This window comes from Cydia fagiglandana, chromosome 1 (genome assembly GCF_963556715.1).
Source record: "Cydia fagiglandana chromosome 1, ilCydFagi1.1, whole genome shotgun sequence".
NCBI classification, from domain to species: Eukaryota; Metazoa; Arthropoda; class Insecta; order Lepidoptera; family Tortricidae; genus Cydia; species Cydia fagiglandana.
This window is the reverse complement of record NC_085932.1, coordinates 9,215,965-9,242,975: the sequence shown is the minus strand read 5'-3', so window position 1 is coordinate 9,242,975 and position 27,011 is coordinate 9,215,965. Positions and strand designations below refer to the sequence as shown.

The window sequence follows — 27,011 nt, the reverse complement described above, 5'->3', positions numbered from 1 at the left end:
CACCCATACGACTAACTAAATATAGGTTCCGGAACCTATATTTAATGGCTCACGATTGTGCGCTTGGTACCATATCTACCTCAATTTACTTACATTTATGGGTCCCCATACAAAAAAATATTTTTTTATTGTAGCGTTGGAACCGTTACAAGCAGATATTTGAAAGTACCCCAATATATGTATTATTATATTTGCTATATTAAAATAAAGTTAAGTCAGAAAATAAGTGGTGTCCCCATACAAAAAACTTGTAATACGCTCTAAACAACCGGCCAACGGTGTGTAGTCGGCGGCGCGCGGCACCTCATAATTATACAAAGAACAGAAGTAAAAACCATACAGCGGAAACACAAGAAAAAACATTAAATCTCAATACCTGCCTAGTTTTCTTTACAAAAAGTATTGATATCCCACCAAAAACATAAATGTAAAAAAGGAGAGCCAAGTTCAATACAAAAATTATGCTTGGCTGTGGGGTTCGCCGCAAAAAGAATGGAGATCTAAATGAGTGCCAAGTTCTATGCAAAATCCAAATATGTATATATAGGAACAAAACAACATTATAAACAAGTATTAAACTCTATTTCTTTGCTTTATTGGATACCTATAACAATTGCTGTTATTTAAAAAAATGAGAGATCTTAAAGTAGGTAGGATAAATACATATTTGGATTTTGCATAGAACTTGGCACTCATTTAGATCTCCATTCTTTTTGCGGCGAACCCCACAGCCAAGCATAATTTTTGTATTGAACTTGGCTCTCCTTTTTTACATTTATGTTTTTGGTGGGTCTATCTTACAAATATCTTTAAATTATCCATATCGTAACTTGCTGAGGTCTAGTAGAGATAATACATTTTTAATACAGTTGCTCAAAAAGTGCTACTTTACGTAGCTGTTTAGCGTGCGGAAAGTTGGTTATCTCGAACTAGTGCTTTTTACTTTTCCAATTTTTTTAAATTTTTACTTGTTCCAATTCACGACTACTTATTGATGAGTGTTAATATTAGTTTCCTTTAAACGTCGTAATCAGCATAAAAACCTACCGTTAATGTAAGAATACGAAAAATATTACATATTCCATATTTAATTACTTACCTCTTCATCATTATAACACGTTTATTTTTTAATATTCAATATTGAAAATTCCGTTCTTAATAAGTTGACTGAATGGAACGGAATAGCTGCCAAACGCCCATAGATATAATATACTTAAAGACGACGTCTAACCGAGCTGTCACTGTTACCACTTTTGTTTAGTGTACGATTAACAATGTTTTTCTTATTTTTTCGCAACTGTATTAAAAAACGTCGTTCGATACACGTGCGGAAATGTCATTCTTCACTCGTCCCGAGTCTTGCCACTCGCCTGCGGCTCGTGGCAAGATATCTCGGTACTCGTGAAGTAATGACATACCTTCCGCACTAGCATCGAAATGTACTATTTCAGAATCGAACCGTTAGTCTTCTGCTTTATATTTCAATAGCTGTATACATACGCCGCGCCATCTACAGTTCGCGCAAGAATACCGAGGAAGTCGAGGCCTGGCAAAAGTTACATAACCACTTATCATGATGATCATTAGGTATACGGTAGGTGACTATACAACTCACAATGTGAGGATATAATATATGATAAAAATACATTGCAAACAATTGATCTCGGGACTGGAACTGCAATGTTATTTTATTATAATATGCTTTTGGAACTTGTGTGTAATTACCTAACTAAGAGGTTTTTAGTTTCCCTCTACCGACCGTCTCCAGTAAAATGAGGTTTTAATAATTACAGAACAATTATAAGTAGTATTCACGTATATTTACAATCAACTCTTCTTCTTCCTGGCGTTATCCCGGCATTTTGCCACGGCTCATGGGAGCCTGGGGTCCGCTTGACAACTAATCCCATGATTTGACGTAGGCACTAGTTTTTACGAAAGCGACTGCCATCTGACCTTCCAACCCAGAGGGGAAACTAGGCCTTATTGGGATTAGTCCGGTTTCCTCACGATGTTTTCCTTCACCGAAAAGCGACTGGCAAATATCAAATGATATTTCGTACATAAGTTCCGAAAAACTCATTGGTACGAGCCGGGGTTTGAACCCACGACCTCCGGATTGAAAGTCGCACGCTCTTACCGCTAGGCCACCAGCGCTTCACATTTACAATCAACTCTGTCACAATTTTATAACTATTTAATTGTTTCATCTAACCAATAATAACAAAAAAGTCGTTTGAAATCGGATGGGTCTGACTAGGAGCTGATGACAATAGCGCGTAAAGCATTCTAAGTGTTATACTTATAACTTATTAAATTTGAAAAGATGTCAATGGACGCTTTTCGTGTACGCTTCACAAACAAAAATTCTAGCATTTGGGGAAAAAACTTTTAAAAATATTGAAATAGAAACTGTACTTTTTACATTGCATTAATTCGTAGGCAAGTAGCTAAACGGTTTTACAACTTGGCAGTCCATTATGCGAGTGCTGCTCGAACATAGAGATTCATTAAGTAATTGCGGTCTCGGTACGGTTATTTAATATTTCAGAGAGCTAATTTCAGAATTGCGCGTTATTAAGAATTAATTATAACCACTGTAATTAAATTAAAAGTTGAGGTTAATGTAAAAGTGTATATTACACGTATGAAGCTCTCTAGTCTAAAGCCGTTACCTAAATAAATATAGACCCCGAAATCCACGGAAACGGTCTTAATTTGAATGAAAAACGGACCTGCACGGGAAAGTTAACATATTTTAACGGAACTCGTGTCCATAATAATAAAAGCCAGCAATGAATTATTAGACGTGAAGCAAAACGCTGTTGTCATATAATATTATATGGGTTTGAGGCGGTGATGAATCGTTCGGGTTCCTTGAGGATGCACAGTTTAGCCAAAACCAAATTATTTTAATTTAAGGTCTCTCCACAAATCACGTTCCCAGACGATCGGTCGTATGTGTCAATACGTGATGTAATAACATAAAACAGTCGGATTGCCTGTAAACCGGAACGGATTGATTTGTTGCATTGCTTTAAACATACGCGACACGAATTGCGGAAAAATACGAAAACGATATGAAGAATTCTTAAGGTCGAATTCAGATGTTAGAAAATCTTGGCTTGATGTGAATGTATCTACTAATATTTGATAACAAACATTATCGTTACAGCTTTCGGGCCCAATTTCGCGAAAATAATGGCATACCAAATCAAATGCCATTTTTGACTAATTTTTCTTCTAGTTAGTAATGTTTCGGGATATGAGTTCCTAATATTTTAAAGTCTGAACCTCTGAACTTAGCCTTCCTACGAAGCCTTGCTTTATCGTGTCAGTTTTTTCAACGAGTATGAATCCCGCTTAAATCATTAATACAGAACATTACTTACAACATTAAAGAGTTTTAAAGTTTTCATTACAACTATACTTAAGAACTACCTAGATGTAGAAATAAAGAGTCATGATAGTGACGGAGCAGTCTGTCATAAGTCATAAACTCTAAAACCGATAAAACTTGGATAAAGCTACAAAAACGAGATACCTTATATGAGATAGCTATGTATGTGCCAAATAAACACGTACCTAGGCGGTATAATAATTGTAAAATGTTCTACGAAAGTAATTACTGGCCTACTAGAGTCACCGTCCGTGAAAGCCGAATCAATAGAAAATTAAACACAAGTTAAACGGCCTGCATCGATGGAGCCCACATTGCCGTGAAAACCATGCATACGTTTTCCCATAACACACATACATCCGTATCCTAATCGATAATGAACGGAGCGGACGTTAATTTTAGCTGGGCTCTTACTTTCTTTGTATGCAATAGCAAAGCCTACTAGCACGGGTTCCAAAACATTTGTCCGCATGCCCTTTATGTGTCGGGAGGGGATAACTGCCCCCCTCAATTCTTAGAAGTTACAAAGGCCGCTTGCAAAGGGCGCTAAGATCGGCGCCCCCTCTTGGACACCAAGACAGGCGTCCATTATGGGGAACGAGCGTTTCAGTTTGAAAACCTATGACCTAATGAATCGCCCTTGGTGATGTGTCCTAGCGCGAGCAGAACTTTCTCGAAATCTTATAACAAGGTAACTTTACAGTCTCCCCTTCATTGGATACCTTGTTCGGCAAAGTTCGCTTTGTGGTTCTTTGTTTACGTACTCATTCACGTATAATTGTAATAAGAAACTTGCCTAAATATAAAACTAACTAAGCTTCTGCAACTGTAGAATATTTTGAATGTTAATTATACAATAAAGGGTATACAGGTTTCGAGTATTAAAACGCCCACATTTGTGGCTATCGGCTAACAATTAGGTGCTAACGATTTCAGACTAGATGATACAGGCAAAATATGTTATAGCACATTGCATAGATACATTGCACAGTGGAAAGCACATTGTTGAAGCGGTTAGTGGCCAATTAATGGACGAGTTAGAGATCCGACCCGTCAGGGAAGGCCCTCGAAGATATACATATACGGGTCCACTATTGGTCACTTTCTAGAGGTAGCTATGGTCACTTTATAGCCTCTTCAACAATGTACTTTTTATTCAACTTAGTTCATAAAATTGTCGTGAACAATGACTTTTGACTTGCTTTTAAAAAAAGATGTTTTCTTCCAGTCTTCGATAAGAATAATGATTTTTTTTTTAATACCTAATTAGAATAAATGAAAAGGTTGAATAATTGCGAGAGCAATAGAGGGTACTCTTTAAATAGGAACCCACTACAGGTAAGCAAAACAATATTCATTTTAAATGTTCGCTGTTGTATAACAGACATCAATATTCGCCTAAGCATTTAAAAATTGTGGGAGACCCGCATAAAAATTGTGCGTCTGAACTGAATTACTTAAGTATTCGGAGCAATACGGCAACAATCACCTGTCAGGAGTGTTTGCGTCTCTCCCTCCTCGCGGTTTTATTAAGCCGATGGTCTGTCTATCGCTGTCTCTATACGTATATACTACAGTCTGCGTCTGATAGAACGCCATGAAAGTTTTCGCAAATTATATCAAAAGGAAAATCTACCCTTATAATATGTTTCTTCACCGCACCAGCTCGTAAAGGTAAAGGCTCTGTTTATTCTTAAAAAACTTATGAGCAAATGGCTACCTAAATCCAAGAGCAAGAGTGAAAGCTACATAAGTAATTTTGATGTATATTTTGAGTTAATTTCCTATGTTAGCTGGTAGGACGGGCTTTTAAGTGACGATAATGAATAATAAATAGGTATTTATGTAATTGCATCCGATTGGATAATATATTTTTATTTGATTAATCTGTTTATCAGCCCTTTACAGATACTTAGACACTCACTTAGCGCCACTTGCACCATCCCACTCATCATCATCATTATCATCTCAGCCATAAGACGTCCACTGCTAAACATAGTTAGGCCTCCCCCTTGCTGAACATAGGCCTCCCCCTTCCATCCCACTAACCCAGGGTTAACCGTTTAAACCTGAAGTAACCATGGTTACCAGTACAATATGACACTGAGTTAACGGTTTAACCGCTTAACCCCGGGTTAGTGGGATGGTGCAAGTGGCCCTTATTAGACACCTATAGAATAAGTAGGTACAATAAACATCTTTAGTAAAAACTTTAAAGTAATATAATATGTATGTCACATATTTTGATATATGCAAAACAAGAGCAAATATAGGGAATGCTACCTATTCCCGCGGTGGAAACTACCTGAAACTAAATTAAATTTCTAACACTAATATTGATTACATTATGATGTTCTACCTTTAATAAAGTCTAAGTAGTGTAAATTCAGGAAAAGTTCAAAAGTAACTAATAGGACCAATTTTAAATAATTTCCTAACACTAACCTAACCCCATATAGTCACGACATATGGTCACGATGAAAAATGAGTTTAATTTAAAAGCACTCCTATTACATTGACTGACTCCGCCTGCCATTGAGACACCTATCTTCAGCCTAGTTTATGGGTTTCCTAATGGGCGGTCCTACACGCAATCTAGGTATAAAAGTATCGTCAAATTTACGAGTTTATTTGTTCTGTTGCGGCTGGTCACCTCTAACGCTAAAACTACACGTCGCACATTATTTTCGTGTAACAAAGTTGAAAACAAATTGGCGGACCGTACTATAAGGGGTTGTGCACAAATCACGCGACGTGTTTTCGGCTACTTTTTGACCCCCCGCTCCCCCTTGGTGATATTTGGTGTATTTTTTTTAATTTTTTCATTCGACCTCATTTTATGATAAATAGTTTTGTATATGGAAAATCGTGTTTATTTTTATATTTTTGTTAAATAGACTCTCTATTTTGAAGTGCAGAGTGAAGATATTTAAAGAAACCGAGAAAAAGTATCTACTTATGTGGTAGGTTTTTTTTCTTAGTTTCGTTCACTGTAGAAAAATACACGTGAGGTTTCCTTTATACCCCCCCTCCTTCAACGTGATCTATCGTGATTTTTTCGTAACCCCCCTCCCCCCATCGGACCTCGCGTGATTTGTGCACAAGCCCTACAGTAGTATTAAACCAAAGACCTAGAAATTGTGTTGGTGAAAATCGGTACTTGACAAAATGATAACATCTACTTACCTGTGTTATCGATATGTAGATATTTTAACATCATAGAGAAATTATAGTTACCTAACGTCTTAAAAGAAAATTACCGACATCAACTCATGTACTCAAGATCTTTGATGATGATCTATTAGCACCCTACATATAAACATGTATGCAGATGTGCTAGGCTTATAGTTTTTCTGGCTGTACATATCGGGGGGCACGGCAGTGCCCCCGCCAAGTCGAGCGCGAAGCAAACACTGCCGTACCATCCTTTACTGGAACCATTTCGCCGCATTTTCAGGCCCCTATTTGAGAACCTCTGGATAAGACCAGAACGCAGAAATTTTGGTCATCCAGTAAGCTATAATCACATACTTAAAATCCAAAATTTCAAGTCTGTAGGTCATTTAGTTCCGAAGTTAAGCGAAAGCAAAGTTTCGCATTTATGAAACTCACTCATGATCATCAGAATAGAACTAGTACTTCCCATAAACTCAGAGAGCTGAAATTTGGTACAGAGTTAGGGTTTAATGGCCACATAAAGGGAAAACCTAAAAATATTGCAATATCAGTCACGTTTTTAAGATCTAAGAACTGCATAAGTAAGTTTGTAATCCCATATAAATATATGATATTACAAAGTTACTGTTGCAGTTTCTACAAATAGTAGGTAAAGTAAAGGTACACTACGATGTACGATGTAAGTATGAATGAAGATATGTTTAGTTATGATATGTGTATACATAGTATGGGTATGAGTACCCGAAAAGAAGGACTGCCTACAAAAAGAGATGAGATCCCATCAAAAACATTACATGTAAAAAGGTGCAAGTCTCGCAACGCTTTTACTACAAAAAAGTTTTGAGATGTAATGTGAAACCAAGTCGGTTATTTTAATCAGTGCCAGGGGGTGTTAAAACCGTATCAATATCTTTAATTTGTAATACGTATAATGACTTGGCCATCGCACGGCTGCATAATGACAAAAGGATCATCGTCACCTATTAAAAATAATTCTAATTGAACATAACGCCAGCGCTAATTGCAGTTTGAGCATTACACATATTTACGAGTACGGTACGAGTAAAGCATTATGTGCGATTGCCAAGTCATTATATGATGATTAGTGACGGATTACTGATTATTATTTAATTATTAGATTTAATGAATGGGCAATACGAAAAACTGTTGCTACTGTACAAGAATCAGAACCGGAAAAAAAGAAAAGAAAGATTTGTAATAATAAAAAAACTACTCCTAAAAAGAAAATAAATGTGTTAAATAAGAAAATCTAATAAAATAAATCAATATGCCCACGTTTCTACAAAAAGAAGTGAAATCCCACCAAAAACATTCTGTAAAAAACTAGCCAAGTCTCGATGGAGCTGCTTGTTTATTTCTAAAAAGTAATGAAATCTAGACAAAGTCGTGCCAAGTCTAAGGTTCCTTACTGCGATTTCTTTATTATTATAGTTAATGTTGTGTGACTTGGCCGTTGAAGGGTACACAAGGGTACAAAACCAGGTGCTCCATGACACCATTGCACCAATCTGCCATTGCACCAAAAAGAAGTGTTTGTTTCAGGCTCGCCCATACACAAGTATTATTGAAATACGCAGCTTTATCAAATATCAAGCCTACAATTGACTGGTTATTGAATCAACGTTTTCCAAGTGGCAATTTTCCATCGTCAATGGGTAGCGGTTCTGGCGACAGATTGGTGCAATGGTGTCATGGAGCACCTGGTTTTGTACCCTTGTGTACCCTTCAACGGCCAAGTCACACAACATTAACTATAATAATAAAGAAATCGCAGTAAGGAACCTTAGACTTGGCACGACTTTGTCTAGATTTCATTACTTTTTAGAAATAAACAAGCAGCTCCATCGAGACTTGGCTAGTTTTTTACAGAATGTTTTTGGTGGGATTAGGTATTACGCATAACGCGATACATTTTTTTAGATATTGTCTAAAATGTCTTGTGTAAAAGTCGTAGTATATATACAATAGTACATATTTTAGTTTCACACAGGCCCAGCGTGTCTATATGCCTTTAACACTTCGAACTTTACGCTATACATCAACTCTAAAAGCGTCACTCACATCATAGGCCAATATTATGGGCGCAAGCGAAGTGCGCCAATATAAACTTTGCTTATAAGCATGAAGGTTACATTGACAGCGTACGCCATAATTTTTTACAGTAGGTACATATGGTGCTAATTTACCGCCCTTGTCACTTTACTAACACTATGCGTGCGTATGTCGTAGATTTAAAGGGCCATATGTACTTACTGTAAAACGATGTACAATACACGTACGGAAAGGGAATTCGCAACTCGTGTTGATTTAATTATCGCCACGCGTAGTGAATTTCTTACTTTTGGCACTTGTATCGTAATGTGCTAAAGCGTTCTTGGCGATTAAAGGGTTAGGTACGCCGGTTCGATTCCGGTCTCGGCCACCGGTAGAGTTGGTCACTTTTTCTTTAGTTTATGACATCTATTTCATTTATAATTAAAGGGTTAAATGTTTTCGCAGTATTTTCTTTAAGAATAGTGAACATCCTAATACTGAACATATTAGGATGTCCGAGAAAACCGGGGAAAACGTATCTCGGTTTGTCTTCGGAAGTCGACAGACTTTTGCGAAAACCTTTATTCTACTTGTCGGGGATCATATGATTCATATGGTAAAAAAAACATTAAATAGCGGTCCATGTTAAAACAAGAATAAGGTTGTGTGGATCACAAAAATGCCATCAACCCACAGTGGCTGTTTACTTACATAGCTCAGTTATGGAAGGGCACATAAATTATAAGCATTATGGCCACCGCGCCCCGCAATTTCCACGCCTCGGCCGTGTCGTGAAACTAACAATACAATATGGACACTTAATGGCTTCATATCATGAAACGGTTCATCGTGGGAATTAACACGTATTCATATTGAAGTAGTTAGTTAATGTTATTAAATCGTACAACGGGACTTAATCGAGTATTTAAGTTTTAAGATAATACATCGGACGTTTTCGAGGACGGCGTTGTCCCCGGGGTCTCGGAGAAGACTGGCTTAAGTTAAAACACATCCTCGTCGTTAGTTTACGTCGGAGGGAAATCTTAAAACTTAAATACGCGAAGTCCAAGTTGTACAATTTAATAATGTGTAAAAATCGTGAAAGTTTAAATCGGTGTAGTTAATGTTATATTCAGAGATGGCATAATTCGAATCATATATGCTATGTAATTATTTTAATAAACAATAATTGGTTACTGGATTACTCCTACCTTCGGCGTTCTAGCCTAGTCACTAGTGACAGTAGTGACCCTGCCTACGAACCATGAGATCCTAGGTTCGAAACCCTGTTAGGGCAGTTTTAGGTAGGTATGTGTGTATTTGTTCCTGAGTAATGGCTGTTTTATATGTATATATTTAAGTATACATGGTGTAGCTTTCAGTACGGAACATAAGAAGGCCAAAGATAGAGCATCTTAAGAAGCTGCCGAGTTGACCCCCATGTTGTTCAGTGAAAATTAATGGTTTCGGAGAAATGTACTATTCTATTATTAATAACTTTTTGATAAGATGACTGTAGAAGAAGTGGTTGAAAATATGCAGATTTTTGAACTATTGTTTAACAAACTATATCTCAAAAATGTTTAGAAATATTAATGTGATTAACAATTTAAGTGAAAAATAAAATACGTAGCCTGAACAATTCCCAGATTGCATAGAAGTCCTTCATTCTGTTCCAGAATATACATTATCATGTGCATTGTTTTAGGATCAAGCATCCCCCAGCGGCACATGGACACGGCAGATATATTTTTATTATCACACATATTTTGAAAAATTTTAGTAATATCTGCAGGTTGTACCTACACATCTGTAGAATATCTCAAATACACATGTTATGTCTTAATTGCTTTGGCTAATTTATTTATTTAACTAAACAACCATGGCAATGAGTGCACTAAAAAGATAATTCAACAAATTACAATAACCCTAAAATGTTAAATGCCACCTGAAGGGTTAAAGAATTAACAAGTTAATGTTTAGTTTTTTTCATCATTTTGTTTGTTATTAATAAAGTTAATATTTATAAATACCACTAAATAGTTTGAGCGCCATTTGTATAAGTTAAATAAATAACAATCAATAACAAGCAAGTCTAATTCGGTCTAAGAAACATCAAAAGATAAAAAATCAGTATGGACCACTAACATCTAATCCTTCTATATTGTCTGTAACATTTTTGTGTAGTTTAAGGTAAGCAATAAAGAGTTATTGTATTGTATGGGCCACATCATCTATTGGTAATCAAATAGAAGTACACCTTTTATAAGTCAGATAAGAAAAAATGCACAATTCCAATTAGACATCAATAAGAATGACTTTTCTACGCATGAACCTATGAGTTGGCATAGTTAGGAATTGTTTCAAACACAATATGATCATTGATACTGTACTAATGAACATTTGATCATTGTAGATTTTTCTGAAATAGTATTTGTACATTGATAAGGTTCCTTACCTATGTAATAGGTATGACCTGTAAAATTTTACTGTGAAAATTAATGATATCATAATAAATATATTTATTACTTACTTTTGGGACCTTGGCATGGATTCCTGTCCTCACATCTCTGATGGTGGCAATGTCCAGCATCTCCACTTCCATATTCTGGTCAGTCCAAAACAGGAAGAACCCCTTGGCATCCACCCTCAGGGTAACTGGCAGGCCTGTCTGGCCTGAATCCTATTGACCAAATAAAAAATATACTTATAGTATATTATACATGAATATTCAACTCATTAAAATAATTAATTGATTAATTAATATACCTCATCCCATTTCATAAACTTCTCTCCATCCTGCAAAGCTTTCGGCACCTCAATCGGCCTCAACGTAACATTGGCCGATTTTGTATTTGTTGTCATCTTGAATATAGTTATCGTGCAATTAAGCGAAAATAATAACACAGTAGCAGATTAAAACCGTCATCTTCCTCTCGAGCACAAACCTATCTACGAGATGTGTACGAGATCTATCGACGGTACACAAGGTAAAGGCACATCATAGAAATAAAGGCGAAACCACAATATTACACTAAACCAATTAAGACTAGAGCATGAAAACTGTATTCATGATTTAACACCTTCCTAATAACTACCAAACAATTGTTTCTCCCACATATATACTCCGCTAAAGCTCAACCACCAAAAACTCAGAATGTCAAACGTACACTGGTCCACTGCACTGCATCCACAGATTGGTTATCAATATTTTTATCTAAAGTGGCGCTTACACGCTTAATTCACATTTGTGCGATTAGTCAGATGCACGATCGGATAGTTCGTTATTGGTCCGGTGACAATATTATTTACCCTACATGAATGGGAATCTTTAAATAAAAAAAAAGATTTGTCTATTCCATAGACATAATATATATATAGACGGTGTCTCAGCGAGCTGTCACTGTTGCCACTTTTGTTTAGTGTACGACAGTGTACTATCAGTGTACGATTAACAATGTGGCCCACGTTGCTGTAGCCATGTCGATAAAGTCATATCGATAACCTATCGACATTTCTTGCAATTTTAATTTTACTTCAAAGGCTTAACGATACCTAAAATGACCAAAAACGCTTTTATTCTTTATTGTGGTTATCAGATCACAATTTTATAGTCACGCCCCAGCAGGGAACCAAGGGAAAGTTGATATTTAATTAAAATACATAAATACCTCCTAAAATAGGTGTTCCGCAATAATTGAATTATATTATAATATATTCATTATCCATTAGCATTTCAATTATGTTTACGTTTAACGAAGATATTGAAGCTTCACTTAATCGCTATTTCGTTCCGCTGTGTAGCGTTTATCGATATATAACATGATTAAAATCGACTTTTCACATCCCTAAAAGAGCACACATATACGCTTTTACGCACACATACACAGCCTGGGCGCATCAAGAAAGGCAACACTTGATTTGAAGTCCACCTTGTCAACAGTATGGTTGTCCTTTTTTGACAAACGGCATTTTAAAAGAGCGAGGAGAGAGAAATGATACTAGTTGCTGCGTCGTGAAAGAGAACAGAAAAGGTTGGGCCCTTGGTCTATTCTTAAGTGTTGCCATTTTTTTTTTAATTCCGTAATAATTCAACAAATTACTTGTTTTAACCATGTTTTAACTAGTTTTAACTGTATGCTAATAAGCCCCGTGATGAAGAATTAATTAAGTGTTGATTTAAATGATTGTCTACGTATATACATATTAAAAAGTATTACTATAAAATTATCATATTACTACATGGCAATAATCGTGATCCGTCGTAAGTATGTCAAATTGACAAGTTACATTTTGTAAGGTTTGATTTATGTTTGATTACTCCTTGAGCTCGAATGAAACAGTAAAATAGCCGGTCGACTATCAACACTACCGTGTACTTATTAGTGTGATTCGTGGTGCAAAATATACTTTATATTCACTAAATAAATATGTCGGAATCGGAAACTCCAACTACTATCGATAGTACGACAAAACATGAGTCCCACGGTAGGAAGAGAGTGCGGCATCGTAAAAAACTTTTATATGATAAAATACTCAAGCAAATGGAGTTCTATTTCAGTGACGCAAATCTCACAAAAGATAGATTTCTCGGTGAATTAATTAAAACCGACCCATATGTGCCTATAGAAGTGTTTCTAAAATTCAATAAGATTCGCGCCATGACGCAGGACGTTATTGATATCGCGAAAGCTATGAAGTTTTCCACAATTTTGGAGTTATCAGAGGATAGGCAGAAGGTAATCAAGTTGTCTGCTCTGTATGTCTAACAAATTTCTTGTAAAAATATAGTAAATTCTAGCCTCCTGAGGCCCTTATAAAGGATTTAAACCAAATCGAATTTTGAATTAAAATGGCGCACAAGAAGGTTCCCAATTCAAGACTGCAATAATGACAAGGAGGACTCAGGAGGCTAGGTAGTGTAATTTTAACTCCAATCATAATGACATTGACAACTACTGACATTTCAGATAAGAAGAAAAACTCCAGTTGAACCATATGATGCAGAATCCAGAACTGTGTATGTGGAGTCTATACCAGTGACCGCCAACCGGGAGTGGCTTGAGAAGGTGTTTTCGGATTATGGACATATTGCATACATTTCATTACCCAAGTTCAAAAACTCACAGAGAATCAAGGTGCATTTCCAAAAAAATTTTTATTACATAGACAGTTTAATATTTCTATATGTATTAAGATTATCTGGATAAGCTTATTAAAACTTATACCCATTGCTCCATTTTGATTTTACTGGTAAAATCATTAATGCCTGAATCCATATTGTCTCAAATATTTTGGTGTTTAATTCTAAATTATATCCTGCAAATATTTATACCTTAATAAATCACAAGATAACCATCATAACATAACCTAACTAAGTTGGTGTTTTGTTTTGTCTTCCAGGGTTATGCCTTTATAGAATTTGATAAAACCGAGGATGCACATAATTGCATAATGGCCTTCACCAAGATGGGTTGCAGACTGCCCACAAGCATGCCACCCGAGGAACTCTCTTCTGTAAAAATGTTTTCAGTTGAAGAGCCAGATGATATTAAGGTAAAAGAAGAGGTAGGTGTAAAGGGAGAAAAGCCAGATAAGATAAAAGAAGGGACAGACATCAAGAAAGAAAATCCTGATAAGGTAAAAGAAGAACCTGGCATTATGGTGAAAGAACAAGATATTAAGACTAAAGAAGAGGATGAACCACCTAGGAAACGATCAAGAAAAAGTAAAGATAAAAGGCCCAAAAACTTAGAACTGAGGCAGGGGCAAGACTCAGATTCTGAGAAAAGGGATACTCCTACTGTAAGTTTTAAACTCATTTCTAACCCTCACTATGTTCTATATAAATTCTAATACATAAGTCTGTATACTTGTAACACACTTGTCTGTAACACAATTTGTTTTTCAGGATGAGTGCAAAAGTATAACAACACCAATAGATGATGTAAGTAAAATTTTTTATTAATCATAAAATGGAACTTATTAAATAATTAGTTTGCAGATAGGCTATTGTTTCTGCTAATCACTGGTAAAATCCTGCTGATTGAATAATTATTTAGCTGATCACATAGGATTTTGGTTGCTTATGACTTTTAGTAGTGGAAGATCCAAAAAATTTACTTTCTTTATTTAATTGCGACATGCATGATACATCAAACACAACTCAACAGACACAATACATTTTACAGGTGTGCATAAAAGAAGATCCTAAAGACGAATTAACTAGTCACGACGAATCCAAGGATGATGCAGATTCGCCAACTAAGAAGAAAAATAAAAAAAAGTCAGCCAAAACTAAAAGCCAAACTCCAAATGGATTAAATACGGAAGAAGCTCCAAAAGGAGCCCTGTGGGGCCTCCAAGTTTTGCCGAGATCAGAATGGAAAGCATTAAGGAATAAGTATTTAACCCTGCAAAGGAATTACATGAAACAAGTGAAGTTAAATTTGTATAATAGGAAGAATTCCTATTCAGCTATACCTGAGCCTGCAACACTTCCAATGGAAGCTGACACCGGTAATTATTAATTTATTTTTGTAATTAAATTTATTTTTAGTCTGCATAGATATTAATCTGTTATTATGAACTTCCACCCATCAAACTTTTAAGAAATGAAGCGGATATAAGTTATCACTGATAATTTGTTAGGAATAAATGACATTGATGCATCAAGGCGGTTTGTTTACAGAGGGCCTGCCACAAAACTCGATAATCGACATTTCGTTATTTGCCACTCTATCGATCGAATACCAAAGAGTGATAGAGAGGCAGATAACGATTTTTTGTGTTTTGCGGTAGACCCTCTGTTTGTCCTAATGGCGCAGAGATTTACGTAATGTTCCCTATTGCATCCTAACCTGTTGGGGTGTTTCTGTATGATTAGGTATCTTGACATAATAATGTATTACCTTCCATAATATAAATATGATTAAAATTATTTACTTCATATTTTACAGCTTTAAATCCCGGAAAAATAATCAACAGTAAGCATGTGGCACCTCTGGAGAGAATCCCAGGTGTCTTTGTCAGAGAGGTGTTGCCCGAACCATGCTGTGATATCAGGCACACCAAACGAATGGTATGCTTAAAATTTTCTAAAATTATTGTACATTTTATTAACAACCCTCCAAACGTACAGATTTAAAAGTCATCTTTACTTTATTACAAAGTCTAATGAATGAATTGATTGTTTTAGTAGGAATAAATGGGGTTGTCATTTAACTAAATCTTTGAACAAGCTACTGCTTATAATTATAAACATAGTAAGAGATCCAAATATCCTTAAAATAGGTATAGGTACGTATAAAAATAGTTTTGATGATGAATGTGAGAATTAAAATGAGTTTTTGATAATTTTCGTTTAAGTATATGCAATTTGATTTTCAGTGCACTTTTTTTCATCTATTCAAAAGACTATTATGGTACCAATACCATGGCAGGTGTGCTATACTTATACAATAATTTCCAACTGTTACAGGTGCGAAGCAATATCCACGCCCTGCATGTGGATGCAAAAGAGGGTCAGTCGGAGATAATCATACGCTTCGATTCAGCAAAAGCGGCGGACGAAGTGAGTAAACAGATGATCTTTCATTTTATTTTTTATTTGCCGTCGAAGCTACAGATTCCCGTGAAAATTTCGTCGAGGGCGAGGTGGACCTCGTTTACGGAGCCGTGTTTAAATCGGACGTAATTTCCAGTACTGCGGCAACTCGAGCAACCGCGCGTGCATCCTGTCGGGCGCGGAGGAGGAGGAGCAGTGGGCGCGCGCGGAGGCGGCGCGCGCGACGCCGCGGCCGCGCGGCCGCGAGCGCCTGCGCGCGCGCCTGCTGCGCGGAGGCGGCCGCGGCGCCGCGCCGCCGCCGCCGCCCCGGCCCGAGCCCGCCTCACCGCAGCCCACGCACACGCACATCAGATTCGACGACGAGTAGCGACGCCGTTAGTACTGATACGGATAAACGATTTTATCTACACACATATCATAAACTGTCTATGATGCCTTCAAAATTCGTAAATGATGGCCCACATTACGATAAACTGTTTTGTTACAGCAAATTTCTTATCTGTGAAAATGTGGTAATAGCTTCATTACTATATCAAAATCGATTTGGTAATGCATTTCAAATTTCGAACATCTCTGAAAAAAAAGCAATTTGATATGACCCCTATTCTAATATCAGTTGAGATGACGTTTTATTCGAAATCAAATGACAATATTGACAATTGATATTGTTCATGATAACTCGCATGTAAGTTGGTATCGGACGATATGGTAATCGACCCCGACTCTAGTTTGTCTCTGAATTTAAAAAAAAACTACGGATGCGTGACGTGCGTGCAAAAAGTTTTCATTTGCCGCCATTTGACGTACAGTTTATCTTTTAAATAAGTAAAATATAATTTGTTTTGTTGTTTTTAAAGGAACTATAACAAAAGTTTCGTGTAAAATGTGCGATAAAGATATTTCGGAAACGCCATCTCATATCCGCGAGTTCCGCCAGAGAGCAAAGTCGGCTGTAATATGAAGTTAGTGAATATATCATAGAAAGTTTATAATATGTATGTAGATAAAGCAGTGTATGTAACTGTACATAATTTCATTATGTAGCAGTCACATAAACTACTATTGTCAGTGGTAAACGCGACAAATTTGAATAAAAAAGGCATGAAGCGTCGATCGCCCATACAAATGTACTCCTCACCTTTGTCTTCTGACAAATCGGTTTGGCGGACCGAAAACCCACGGGCCACGGATTATAAATGGTCACATCTTTAGGAACACAATAAGTGTCAGTAATCTGTGATTTATGTTTATTTTTATCGATTACATAGCCATCTGCCACCTTTTTCAAATTTGCCACCTTTTACTGAAAAAAATATATACCTATACCGACCGGGTAACTCGACCGACTGAAAAATAGCTTGTTGGTAATTGTAGAACAGATAGCAGGAAAGCGGTTTTACTAGAATACGCAAAAGTGTCAGCACTATTGTTAAACGAATAATACCTATTTATATGTAAAGATTCTTTCGAGCCAGTAGTTTTTAAACCCCGACGCAAAAAAGAGGGGTGTCATAAGTTTGACTGCTATGCGTATCTGTCTTTGGCACCGTAGCTCTTAAACGAGTGAACCGATTTGCGTGCAGTTTTTTTTTATTATTGGAAGCAGTTTTAGCAGTGGGTCTTAGATATACTTTATCAAAATTGGTTCATCCGTCGCGTTGGAGTTTTTTGCCTTTACATCTACTATTGCTACTGCTAACTATTCTATAGTACAGATACCTCTAGGTATAAAAAAGATAAGGATTCCTTCCGAGCCTTTGAACTACATGCTAATAGTCATTTCACGCTAATGAAGTCATTTTCAAAAACATTGATTTAAACTTTCACGATTATTTAACATTATGAAACTACACAACGGGACTTAATCGCGTATTTAACTTTTAAGATTTACCTCCGACGTTTCGAGGACGGCGTTGTCCCCGTGGTCTCGAAGAAGACTGGCTTAAGTTGACATCAACATCTTCTAGCCGCGCGAGTTTTTCGAACTACCCGCACTTGGTCTTGTTTATCAGTTTGAACGTTTTGCGCACTAGGTTATGTCACTCTGTCGACACACAACACTAACGATATTCGATTTATCGACTGTCAATATTCTTTTAGATAGTCATTAGTAAATGTAAGCGGAAAAGAATATCGACAGTCGATAAATCGAATATCGTTAGTGTCGTGTGTCGACAGAGTGACATCCCTAGTGCGCAAAACGTTTACGCCTTTAGAATACAACACTTGTATGAAATTTTACATTTTAATACCTACTTGAAAATAGACTATACTTTTAATTATTAGCATAGGTACGCGCAATAAATAAGAAATTTTAAAATAAGTAATGTCTTTTCTAATATCAATTTATGTCAGTTCTTTTATGTTCTCGTGGCATATAAACAAAGAAAACCTCGTGACACCGTCATTCAGTCAGTAATACAATAAATACCATATATAGCTAAACTTCTATGAAATTACGACGTACCTATTAATAACACTTGCACTGCGTGTGCTACCAAAATCGTTGTAGACTTATCTCGGTCTAGCTCTAAATTATGATTGTCTAATAACTGACACACAGTTTTCTTTGTTTATTTTCTCTCAAGGGCTCAAAATAACAGACTAAATCAGATTATACTCCTGCATGGCGTCACCCCTTCTTATAATTCCATACCAAAAACTCCAAAAAGTTAAAGAGCTCGAGCTGTACATATAATTTTTTTTTGTCAAACTCACTTAGTATAAAATATGGTAAAAAAAAATTCTCTTGTATCATGAGATAAATAATTAAAAGTTTTTCGGTGCGCGAGTTAAATTATTTATTTATATCAGTCTGCATATAATTTCAAGTAGTTTTTAAACAGAAGAGGTGTCAAATAATGATGCCATCTTTACAAAAGAAAATTTATTCTTACATCACGTAAATGCAACATCCAGTTCAGTCTTAAAAATATGTCCACTTAATTTAATAATACATTAGGCACTGGCACATTCTCGAAATAAAAATTACTGTATCTTAATGCTAGTACAAAAAGTTAAAATATAAAACTTACATACTAAATAGACCTGTATTGTATAGTGACAATTTGCCTAATAGCGTCTAACATCTAACATTAGCCAAAATAAAATACTCCGTAACTGAACACTAATGCTACAAATAAAACAGGCAAGTCAACATAGGCTTTCAGGAAATGCTTGTCGATAGGATGAACGTTTAAGGCCTGTGCACACCGGCTGCGTGTGCGTGACGTGCGCGTGTGCGTGCGGCGTTGTAGTATACAGATCCTTATGAGACGTGTTGCGTGCGTGTGCGGCTCCAACATTTTAGCGTACGCACACGTGCACGTCACGCACACGCAAGCCGGTGTGGCTCGGCCTTTTTAATAGGGTGATATTCCATCTGCAGCATCTGCTCAATATCTGTTAACATAATGTTAAGACCAGTCTAGACGGGATCGGTCGATTTGATCACAAAATAAATTTGCGTCAATCTTCAGTTTAAGATTTTTGGTGATATTTTAGCACTCAGAATTTAAAAAATGCCGCGATTAAAACGCGAATACTAGCGTCACAAATTGATATTCTTGCGTCCGCACATCCATTTATCGGCGGTTGAAATCGGTGAGCCAAATTGGCGTTTGCGAGGTAAATTTTTACAGGCGAAAAATTGTTCCCGTTAGGACTGGGCTATGCTTTTCACGTATAATATTATAATGCTTCACAAAACAATGTATAAAAAATAAGTACAATACTAAAGTACAGAAATCAAGGAAGAGCACCATTATTTAGTAACCAAAATTCTGATACTAAAATCATTAACTAAATTCACTAACATTATTAGCATGTATGTATAATATATCACATTTAATAAAAACTGAAGCTGCTTGACCACATTAACATTAATGCTATGTACAACAGAGGTAGATTATGAATAATAAACGTGTTATGAGGCTTCCATGTGTCTATGAACAGTCACAGGAGCTATTACACTGTTTTTGCCACAGGGAAGAACAGTCACGCTAAGATCGCCAGCTTTTAATCTGGGCTTAATTTTAGCTGGAAGTGGACAGCTTATATCTGATTTTGTGTCATCTGACAGAATTATTGGATCATTGACCGAAAATCCGGTCGCTTCAGAGTCCTCATGAGGAGTCATCGTAGAATACCCGTGATCTGATCCCCCAGCCGTGTGGGGGCGTCTGTAACCGGTCACTACCCTGTATGGCGAAATGGGGGCCTCTATTTCCATGGCTGGCAATAGTTTGTCTTGCCCAGAAAGATCATGGGTGTCATCAGACTGTAAATGGCTCATTTGTACGTCTGCATCGGGCCAAGTTTCGGCAGGACCATCTACATATAAATTATGGCAACTGGCCGTCGTAACATTTTGCCTATAGCAATATATGGCAACGGCTATTACTAAACTAATAGTAACAATACAACCTGCAATCGGACCTAAATAGTTTCCTGTCACGTCTCTACTGACGTGGCCTAAGGTGCCCTCGCCATACGGAGTAACGGCACCAAGAACTCCATTAAAGCACAAAGACTGAGAAGTGCAATATGGCGTCGAAAGTTGGGAATGTCCATCTGAATCAACTTGACACCACTCACAACCTAATATACCCAAGCAAGATGAACGCGTTGAGTAAGTTTCACATTGAAAATCGAAACAGGCCTGCAAAGTTTCAGCGAAATTGTGAAAATAATGCGATTTATGGTTATTATTTTCCGGCATCATTCCACACAAGGGAATCTCCTGATTGAACTTAGTAAAATTAGTGTTTGGACACTCGTAAATTTCAGAAGTGCATTCACAAGGGCACTCACAGTCTGTCTGTTCCATCCGATTGCAGTTAAGACAGAGCCTATCCACCATACTGCAGGGACAAAAAGAGGCTGCAACGCAAGATGCATTTACAAGACCTATAAAGGCATTCGTACCAGGGATGGCTGCAATGTAGTAATGAACACAGTGGTCTCCAGACACTGCATTGGAAAGAATATTTGGGAGAGAAGTATTAAATTCGTAAAACCTCTGTATAGTCTTATCATAGAAATTACTGCACAGTCTTTTTGTGACAAATCCTTTGTGATTAAGCATGTCTGTGGCGATCATAGACTCTTTATGGGTGATATGCTGCTGTTCAATAGGGCCGGAACTGTTAGGATCCATTAAGCCTGGATGAGAAACTAGGTAGCCTCTGTTATTCATAATGAAGCATTTAATATGTGCCTTTTCACATAAAGGCATGCTATCAATTAGGAGTTTATAAAGGAAGCCCATGGTGACATCCATAGAGACTACTATAGTGGGATGAAGAGGACTTTTTAAAGCATAAGAAATTGACACCACATATCCTGCACCACCCACATCCAAATTTGGAGGAGTAAGAACTATTTTATCTGGGTTTTCTAAGGCATAGGTATACCACGGTCTTCGAACAGGTTCATAGTCATATTCTAGAACTGTGCCAGGATACATGACAAGTACACCACTTTCAGTTACTGCATACCTTCTAACTATGTATTTGGAGTAGGTTCCATGCAAATGCTGATTTTTATAAAAAGTCAAAAGAGAATTAAGAAATCCCACATCTTGTTGAATTTCATTTTTCAATCCCGGATTAGAGAGCAATCCATGAGCAACACTTTTCAAATATGCCAAATAGTTTTGCATGTATGTCACTGCTTCATGGCCATTCCCCATATCATACAAGTAAGTGAATGGCGACTGAAAGCTAGAAGGGCTCAAATAAACTGTACCTTGATCAATTGTGGCTATTTGTTTGAAATGTCGACAAATTTTGCCATTTTTTGGAGGAAACAAATCTAATCTATGAAATAATATTTCTTTGTTGCTTCTAGCAAGGGAAATGTTAGTTTTGTTAAAAAAACTTTTTCCTTCTGTTTCTGAAACTATACAAACAATATACAACTTTTCAACCCATCTCCAAGAATAAATGATGGACTTACTAGAACTCTGATCAGTCACTGTGAAGTTACCAGTACTCTTGGACACCATTTCTTGTTTTACACTGTGAATAAAGTCATAAGCCTCAACACTTTCCAAGTAAGTGAATTTGATTTTTTCAGAAGCTGTCTCGGGTCTTGGAAAATATGAGTGCATAAGCACTTTACCTGAGAAATCCATCACAAATGCTCTCTTTTTTAAATTTAAATCCTTGAAGTATATAATGTCCTCCGCAAGATCCGACCAATATAAATCTAATCCTAGAATCCCAGAAGATATAGGCAGCATCAAGGACACCATAAAGTCTCTCTCTGTTGCTTCCCAGAGTGGGCCTTCAGTTATGATTAAATTGTTTTGATATTTATCAGGTAATAGTGAAATAAATGCTGATGCCACTTGCCCTACCACCCCACTGTTGTTTATGTGCAACCTAAGCACAGAGTGGTTGCTGGAGTGATTGTGCCACTTATCCATGTGAAATATTCCCAAAGAACTGTTTCTAGCTGCATCATTTTCATATATGAGGCCAATGGCAAACTTCATGTTATCGTCATTTGTTGAATAAGGAAAGACTTTCAGCCATGTTTCATTCTTTAAAATCTTAGTATCTGTCAAAAAAACGAACAGCTTGTTGGTAGGTAGTGATTTCTCAGCAAGTAAGGCCTTTAGTTCTTTATTTATAGTCAGAGGTGAAACATTTGAAGGGGCAATGTCCAGTAATGAAAAGTACTCCCGTAATAGCAGTTTATTGTTGTCTGTAGCATTGCCTAGGCTGGATATACCATCTTTACTGCATGTGTCATCAAATTTCAGAAATCCAGTAGTATTAGTCATCTTCAACGCAATAACATCCGTGCTTTGTAGAGCATAGGCCATCTCTCGCGCTACTCTTACTGCATGCTGCAATGATCCTGAGCTCATGTTATTATCAATAATAAAAACAACAAATTTTGAGGCTGGGTGCACAACCTTGTGATAAAGATATCTCAAATTTGAGTGTGGCATTGTAACACAGTCTTTATCTGTTGCATAGTCAATATGTGAAAGATAATACTGTCGCTTTACTTTTAAATCCTTGAAACGCTCCAACATTTGAGACTTAGGATCCAAAGGCATATTTTCAAATAATTCAACATTTTTAATAAATACTGACTTACGTATAGAGTTGAACGGACAGGGATACGTGAAGGACGGAGTATTGTTGCCGTTAATTGCTTTGCTCATATCTTTAAGTATTGTAGCCGCAGAAGAGAGCTTGTAGCTTATTTTACTGGCTATAGTGAAAAGCAAGTCATTATCAGAGGGTTGATTTCGGCTCACTTTCGAAGCGGTGCGTACTTCGAAATGCGTGGAATAATCACTGCCGAGTTCCGTTGCGACTATTTCATTAAACTTTTTTCCCAAAGTCTCAGAAAGTTTTTCCACCGATAACTCGTAGTCACATCGATAATTAGGCCTCGTACAGTTTTCATTTTGACCGAAAATAATCGGGACGTAGCAAGTCGTGATAATCATAAATAGCAGCGATAAAAACTTCATCTTGTCGGCATTCTATTTGATCCTCGTCACACTTGATTCGTACTTTTTTCACAGGAACACATCTTACAATCACCGTTAATAGTTCTCATAATATACATGGAGGTGTAGAGATGAATATTTTTCTGATATTGTTATAATTATAAACACAATGGTATCAAAAATAATACAACAAACACAGAGCTTGTTTTCCTCGCGACTCCCCACTTATGACAGTTGATAAAACATGGCGGCTTGCGTTTCGTTTCTGCTTAATCAAATTTGTAGCGGACGAGTTATGATATTTTGGTTAAAAAATATTTTGTTTGATTAAATGATGAGAAAATATTATAAATTTTGATCGCATTGACTATTTTTTTTTACAGCTTGATAGGTATTTCATGTCTGGCAAACACGACTTGTCAGTAAGTATGGCGGCGATGTCGCAGATTTTTTCACGTCTTGTTCCGAGCGTGCAGGATAGCATAGCGGGCTTCACAGAAGGCGCGAATCGCAAAATTGCAAGACTATAGTTCGTTTTTTTAGCATTAAGCCCGCTCCAGACTATGTGCGTGAATCGCGCCGCGACGTCGCGGAGCGAACATATCGCGAAGTTGACGTATGACTCCACACTCGCACACTTCACGGCGTTTCGCAGTTTGGTTTGCGGCAAGATGGCGGAAAAGCATCAGCTGATCGAGTTTAACTGTTAGTTATGTATGGCATCATACGTGATTTAGCTGTTTTTCCATTTTGTTTTCTTGTGAAACCGTAAAATATAGCTGCTTAATATAATATAATCATAATACTCGTATAATTATCTTGCCACAGAAGAGCCAAAATAGTGTGTAATGTGGAGTCTTGCAAGTTCGCGCTTCGCGTCTCCTTTGACGCGGGCCGAAATACCGACAAAAAACGGAGAACAAGGCGCGAAGGCGTGAACAATCTGCGAAATCGACGCCACACTTGCGTTCGCGGCTTCGCCCGCGATTCACGCGCATAGTCTGGAGGGGGCTTTAGAAATAAGGTAAACAATCTTGATGTGTCTTTTAATTAAAAAACACATTTTAAAAATAAGTTGGGGCAAATATGTAACAATTATGAATCTAATACGATCATTTATATTCTTCTGCTTTCATAAGTAATAGTTTTTGATTTTTTAAAAGCGTTTTTCAATTAAAAGACATGTCAAGATCGCTTACCTTCTTTCAAGTTCTTTCTAATGCTAAAAAAAACGAACTATACTGGGTCAAGCAAATCTTGTCAGTAGCAAACGGCGGCAAATTTGAAAAATCGCGGGTTAGCAACACTGTGTTCGAATAATTCGAAAATCGCGTGTCATCTGTGTTTTATCTGTGGAATGTGGATCGCGAATGACAGCCATCATCTTGTTTGTTTACAAATGGTTTACAATGTTTACATTCTGAATCGATTCTATTTCAAGAGATATTTCTGCTCTGTCACCATTAAATACCAATATATTAAATAAGACTGTGCTTAATTAAAGCTAAGGTGCCTACAATGCCTACAGTGCCAACTGAGAAATCTAATAAAATATGAAAATCCAGTATGACATCTACCTGCTGAAGCAATGATTTTATTCATACATTCTTGTTTAACGGCATAGTCCACTTACAATTTTATTTTGAGATCTTCAAATTAGTTAATCATTTTTATCAACATCACACACTGCTTTTAAATCGTCCGTCCATACGTATTAATAACAATTTCAAACATTTTCAATAGAGAATCCGCGAGTGACAATTTGAATTGACGTACGTGACAAGGCGCGCTCAGCGGAAAAAAAAGTTTTGTTTCGATGTACATTGTAGATTGCTGCTTTTCTTAGGCTTTGAGTGTTGCCCTACTTTAGTTTGCTTTACATTGCTACTGACAAGATTTGCTTGACGCACTATATACACTAAGCCTCCTCCACACTCGTGAGCGAATCGTGGTGCGAAGTCACGAGCGCGAGTGTCGAGTCGATTTCTGTGGAGCGGGCTTTACGCACTACTTTGGCTCATCCGTGGCAAGATTAATATATTTATAGACTGTCAAGCCATTTCCGTCAGTAGAAAAAAGCGGCAAATTTCAAAAAAATTGGAGTGATCAGTATATCATCCCACACAAAATTTGAATTTCCCGACTTTCTCTACTGACAAAACTGTTTGACCGGTTATATATTATATTAACCGGCTATATTTTACGGTTTTACAGCAAAACAAATCGAAAAATCGCTACAGCAGATAACAATAAAGTAGCTAACACACTATCGCACCGCACCAAGGTCATTGAGGGAAGCACCCATAAGTAAGAGGAAGAAAGCGATATCTCTTTCTCCCTCTTACTTATGGGTACGTCCCTCAATGACCTTGGTGCGGTGCGATAGTGTGTTAGCTACTTAACAATGCTGTCATAGCTAATTCACAGTTAAATTCGATCAGCTGGTGCTTTGGCGCCAAACTGTGTGTGTGTGGAGTCATAATACAGTCATTATATGTTTTCAGACAAACAAATTAATATAGTTTTCAAACCTGTGTGACGTGATACGTCTAGGTGTACTGTTTAAAATGCACCACTCTCCCCCCCCCCCCCCTCCACCTGGGTCGCCTATGGCGGTGGATCCGTGATGTTCTGGGACGACGTTTCCTACGACGCGCGAACAGAGCTGGTTTTCGTGCCTGGCGGGGGCCGTGGCGCGACCCTTTCGGAGAAGCAACATTGGGCGAACCGTTCTTCTGGCCTTCTGTAGACTCTTCCTCTTCGGTCACATCCATTCAAGCATATTCTGCACACGTCCGAGAAGAGAACTGGGGTCCATTGCTCAATGGTCCAGTCCATATGATTTTCTGCAAACTCTCTTCGGGCTGTACGGTGTCGCGCCAGCAATCTGGGCCCCGTTGCAGGCCTCCTGGGTGTCAAGTTCGCTTTCTTAAGTCTTCTTCTTATTGTCCACTCACTGGCAGCCACTCCTCGTATCTCACGCAGACGCTGCTGGATGGCAACGCTTGTCAGGTGTCGATCTCGGAGAGATGTTGTGACAATGAAGCGGTCGTCCCTCTCTGATGTACACTTTTTGCGGCCGCTTCTTGGTCTTGAAGTAAAGGATCCAGTCCGTTGGAACCTCTGGTAAACTCTGCAAACTGTAGATTGACTTAAATTCAGCGTGGCAGCTACTGAACGTTGGCTACGCCCCTCTTGCAGGAGCTGAGCTGGACGACTTGGCGGACTTCAGCTTCAGTGGTTTCCATTTTTCACAGGTCTTCTTTACGGGAAAATATGCGGATATGTGTACCGGTCAACTTCTGATAAGTGACTGATAACAACCCCTCCCCTACCCC

General features: G+C 37.4%; 3 protein-coding genes across 4 annotated transcripts in view; 1 reads left to right on the top strand and 2 right to left on the bottom strand.

The window, feature by feature from the left end:
• The window catches only part of LOC134663994 (1-phosphatidylinositol 4,5-bisphosphate phosphodiesterase classes I and II), a 57,443-nt gene extending 45,621 nt beyond the window's left edge, over positions 1-11,822 (bottom strand). The window contains exons 1-2 of the mRNA XM_063520559.1: positions 11,402-11,822; positions 11,166-11,315 (exon numbers count right to left, since the gene is read on the bottom strand). Coding sequence (XP_063376629.1) covers positions 11,166-11,315; positions 11,402-11,497 — 246 coding nt within the window. The 5' untranslated portion in view covers positions 11,498-11,822. The remainder of the gene's footprint in view (positions 1-11,165; positions 11,316-11,401) is intronic.
• A 1,122-nt stretch (positions 11,823-12,944) lies between these two features.
• Positions 12,945-18,522, top strand: LOC134663509 (la-related protein 7). 2 transcript variants are annotated; one of them, XM_063519906.1, is made up of 9 exons: positions 12,945-13,371; positions 13,603-13,770; positions 14,036-14,204; positions 14,247-14,437; positions 14,544-14,579; positions 14,824-15,151; positions 15,592-15,713; positions 16,113-16,205; positions 16,336-18,522. In XM_063519906.1, exons 1-9 carry the CDS (start codon positions 13,063-13,065, stop codon positions 16,564-16,566), a joined length of 1,647 nt encoding a protein of 548 aa, XP_063375976.1. In that variant the 5' UTR covers positions 12,945-13,062; the 3' UTR covers positions 16,567-18,522. The 2 variants fall into 2 exon arrangements, with proteins under 2 accessions (XP_063375976.1, XP_063375967.1); XM_063519897.1 differs by having other exon boundaries at positions 12,947-13,371; positions 14,036-14,437.
• A 549-nt stretch (positions 18,523-19,071) lies between these two features.
• On the bottom strand, positions 19,072-23,942 carry LOC134663503 (VWFA and cache domain-containing protein CG16868). The gene has a single exon (XM_063519884.1). The coding sequence runs from the start codon at positions 23,692-23,694 to the stop codon at positions 20,125-20,127; it is 3,570 nt and encodes a 1,189-aa protein (XP_063375954.1). The 5' UTR covers positions 23,695-23,942; the 3' UTR covers positions 19,072-20,124.
• Between the last annotated feature and the right edge of the window lie 3,069 nt (positions 23,943-27,011).

Excerpts from the sequence above, each read along its gene's own strand:
- LOC134663503 (XM_063519884.1), bottom strand. The coding sequence starts at position 23,694 with ATGAAGTTTTTATCGCTGCTATTTATGATTATCACGACTTGCTACGTC.
- LOC134663509 (XM_063519897.1), top strand. The coding sequence starts at position 13,063 with ATGTCGGAATCGGAAACTCCAACTACTATCGATAGTACGACAAAACAT. Across the intron at positions 15,152-15,591 it reads TCCAATGGAAGCTGACACCG|CTTTAAATCCCGGAAAAATA; the intron begins GTAATTATTAAT and ends CATATTTTACAG. Across the intron at positions 16,206-16,335 it reads CAGCAAAAGCGGCGGACGAA|TACTGCGGCAACTCGAGCAA; the intron begins GTGAGTAAACAG and ends CGTAATTTCCAG.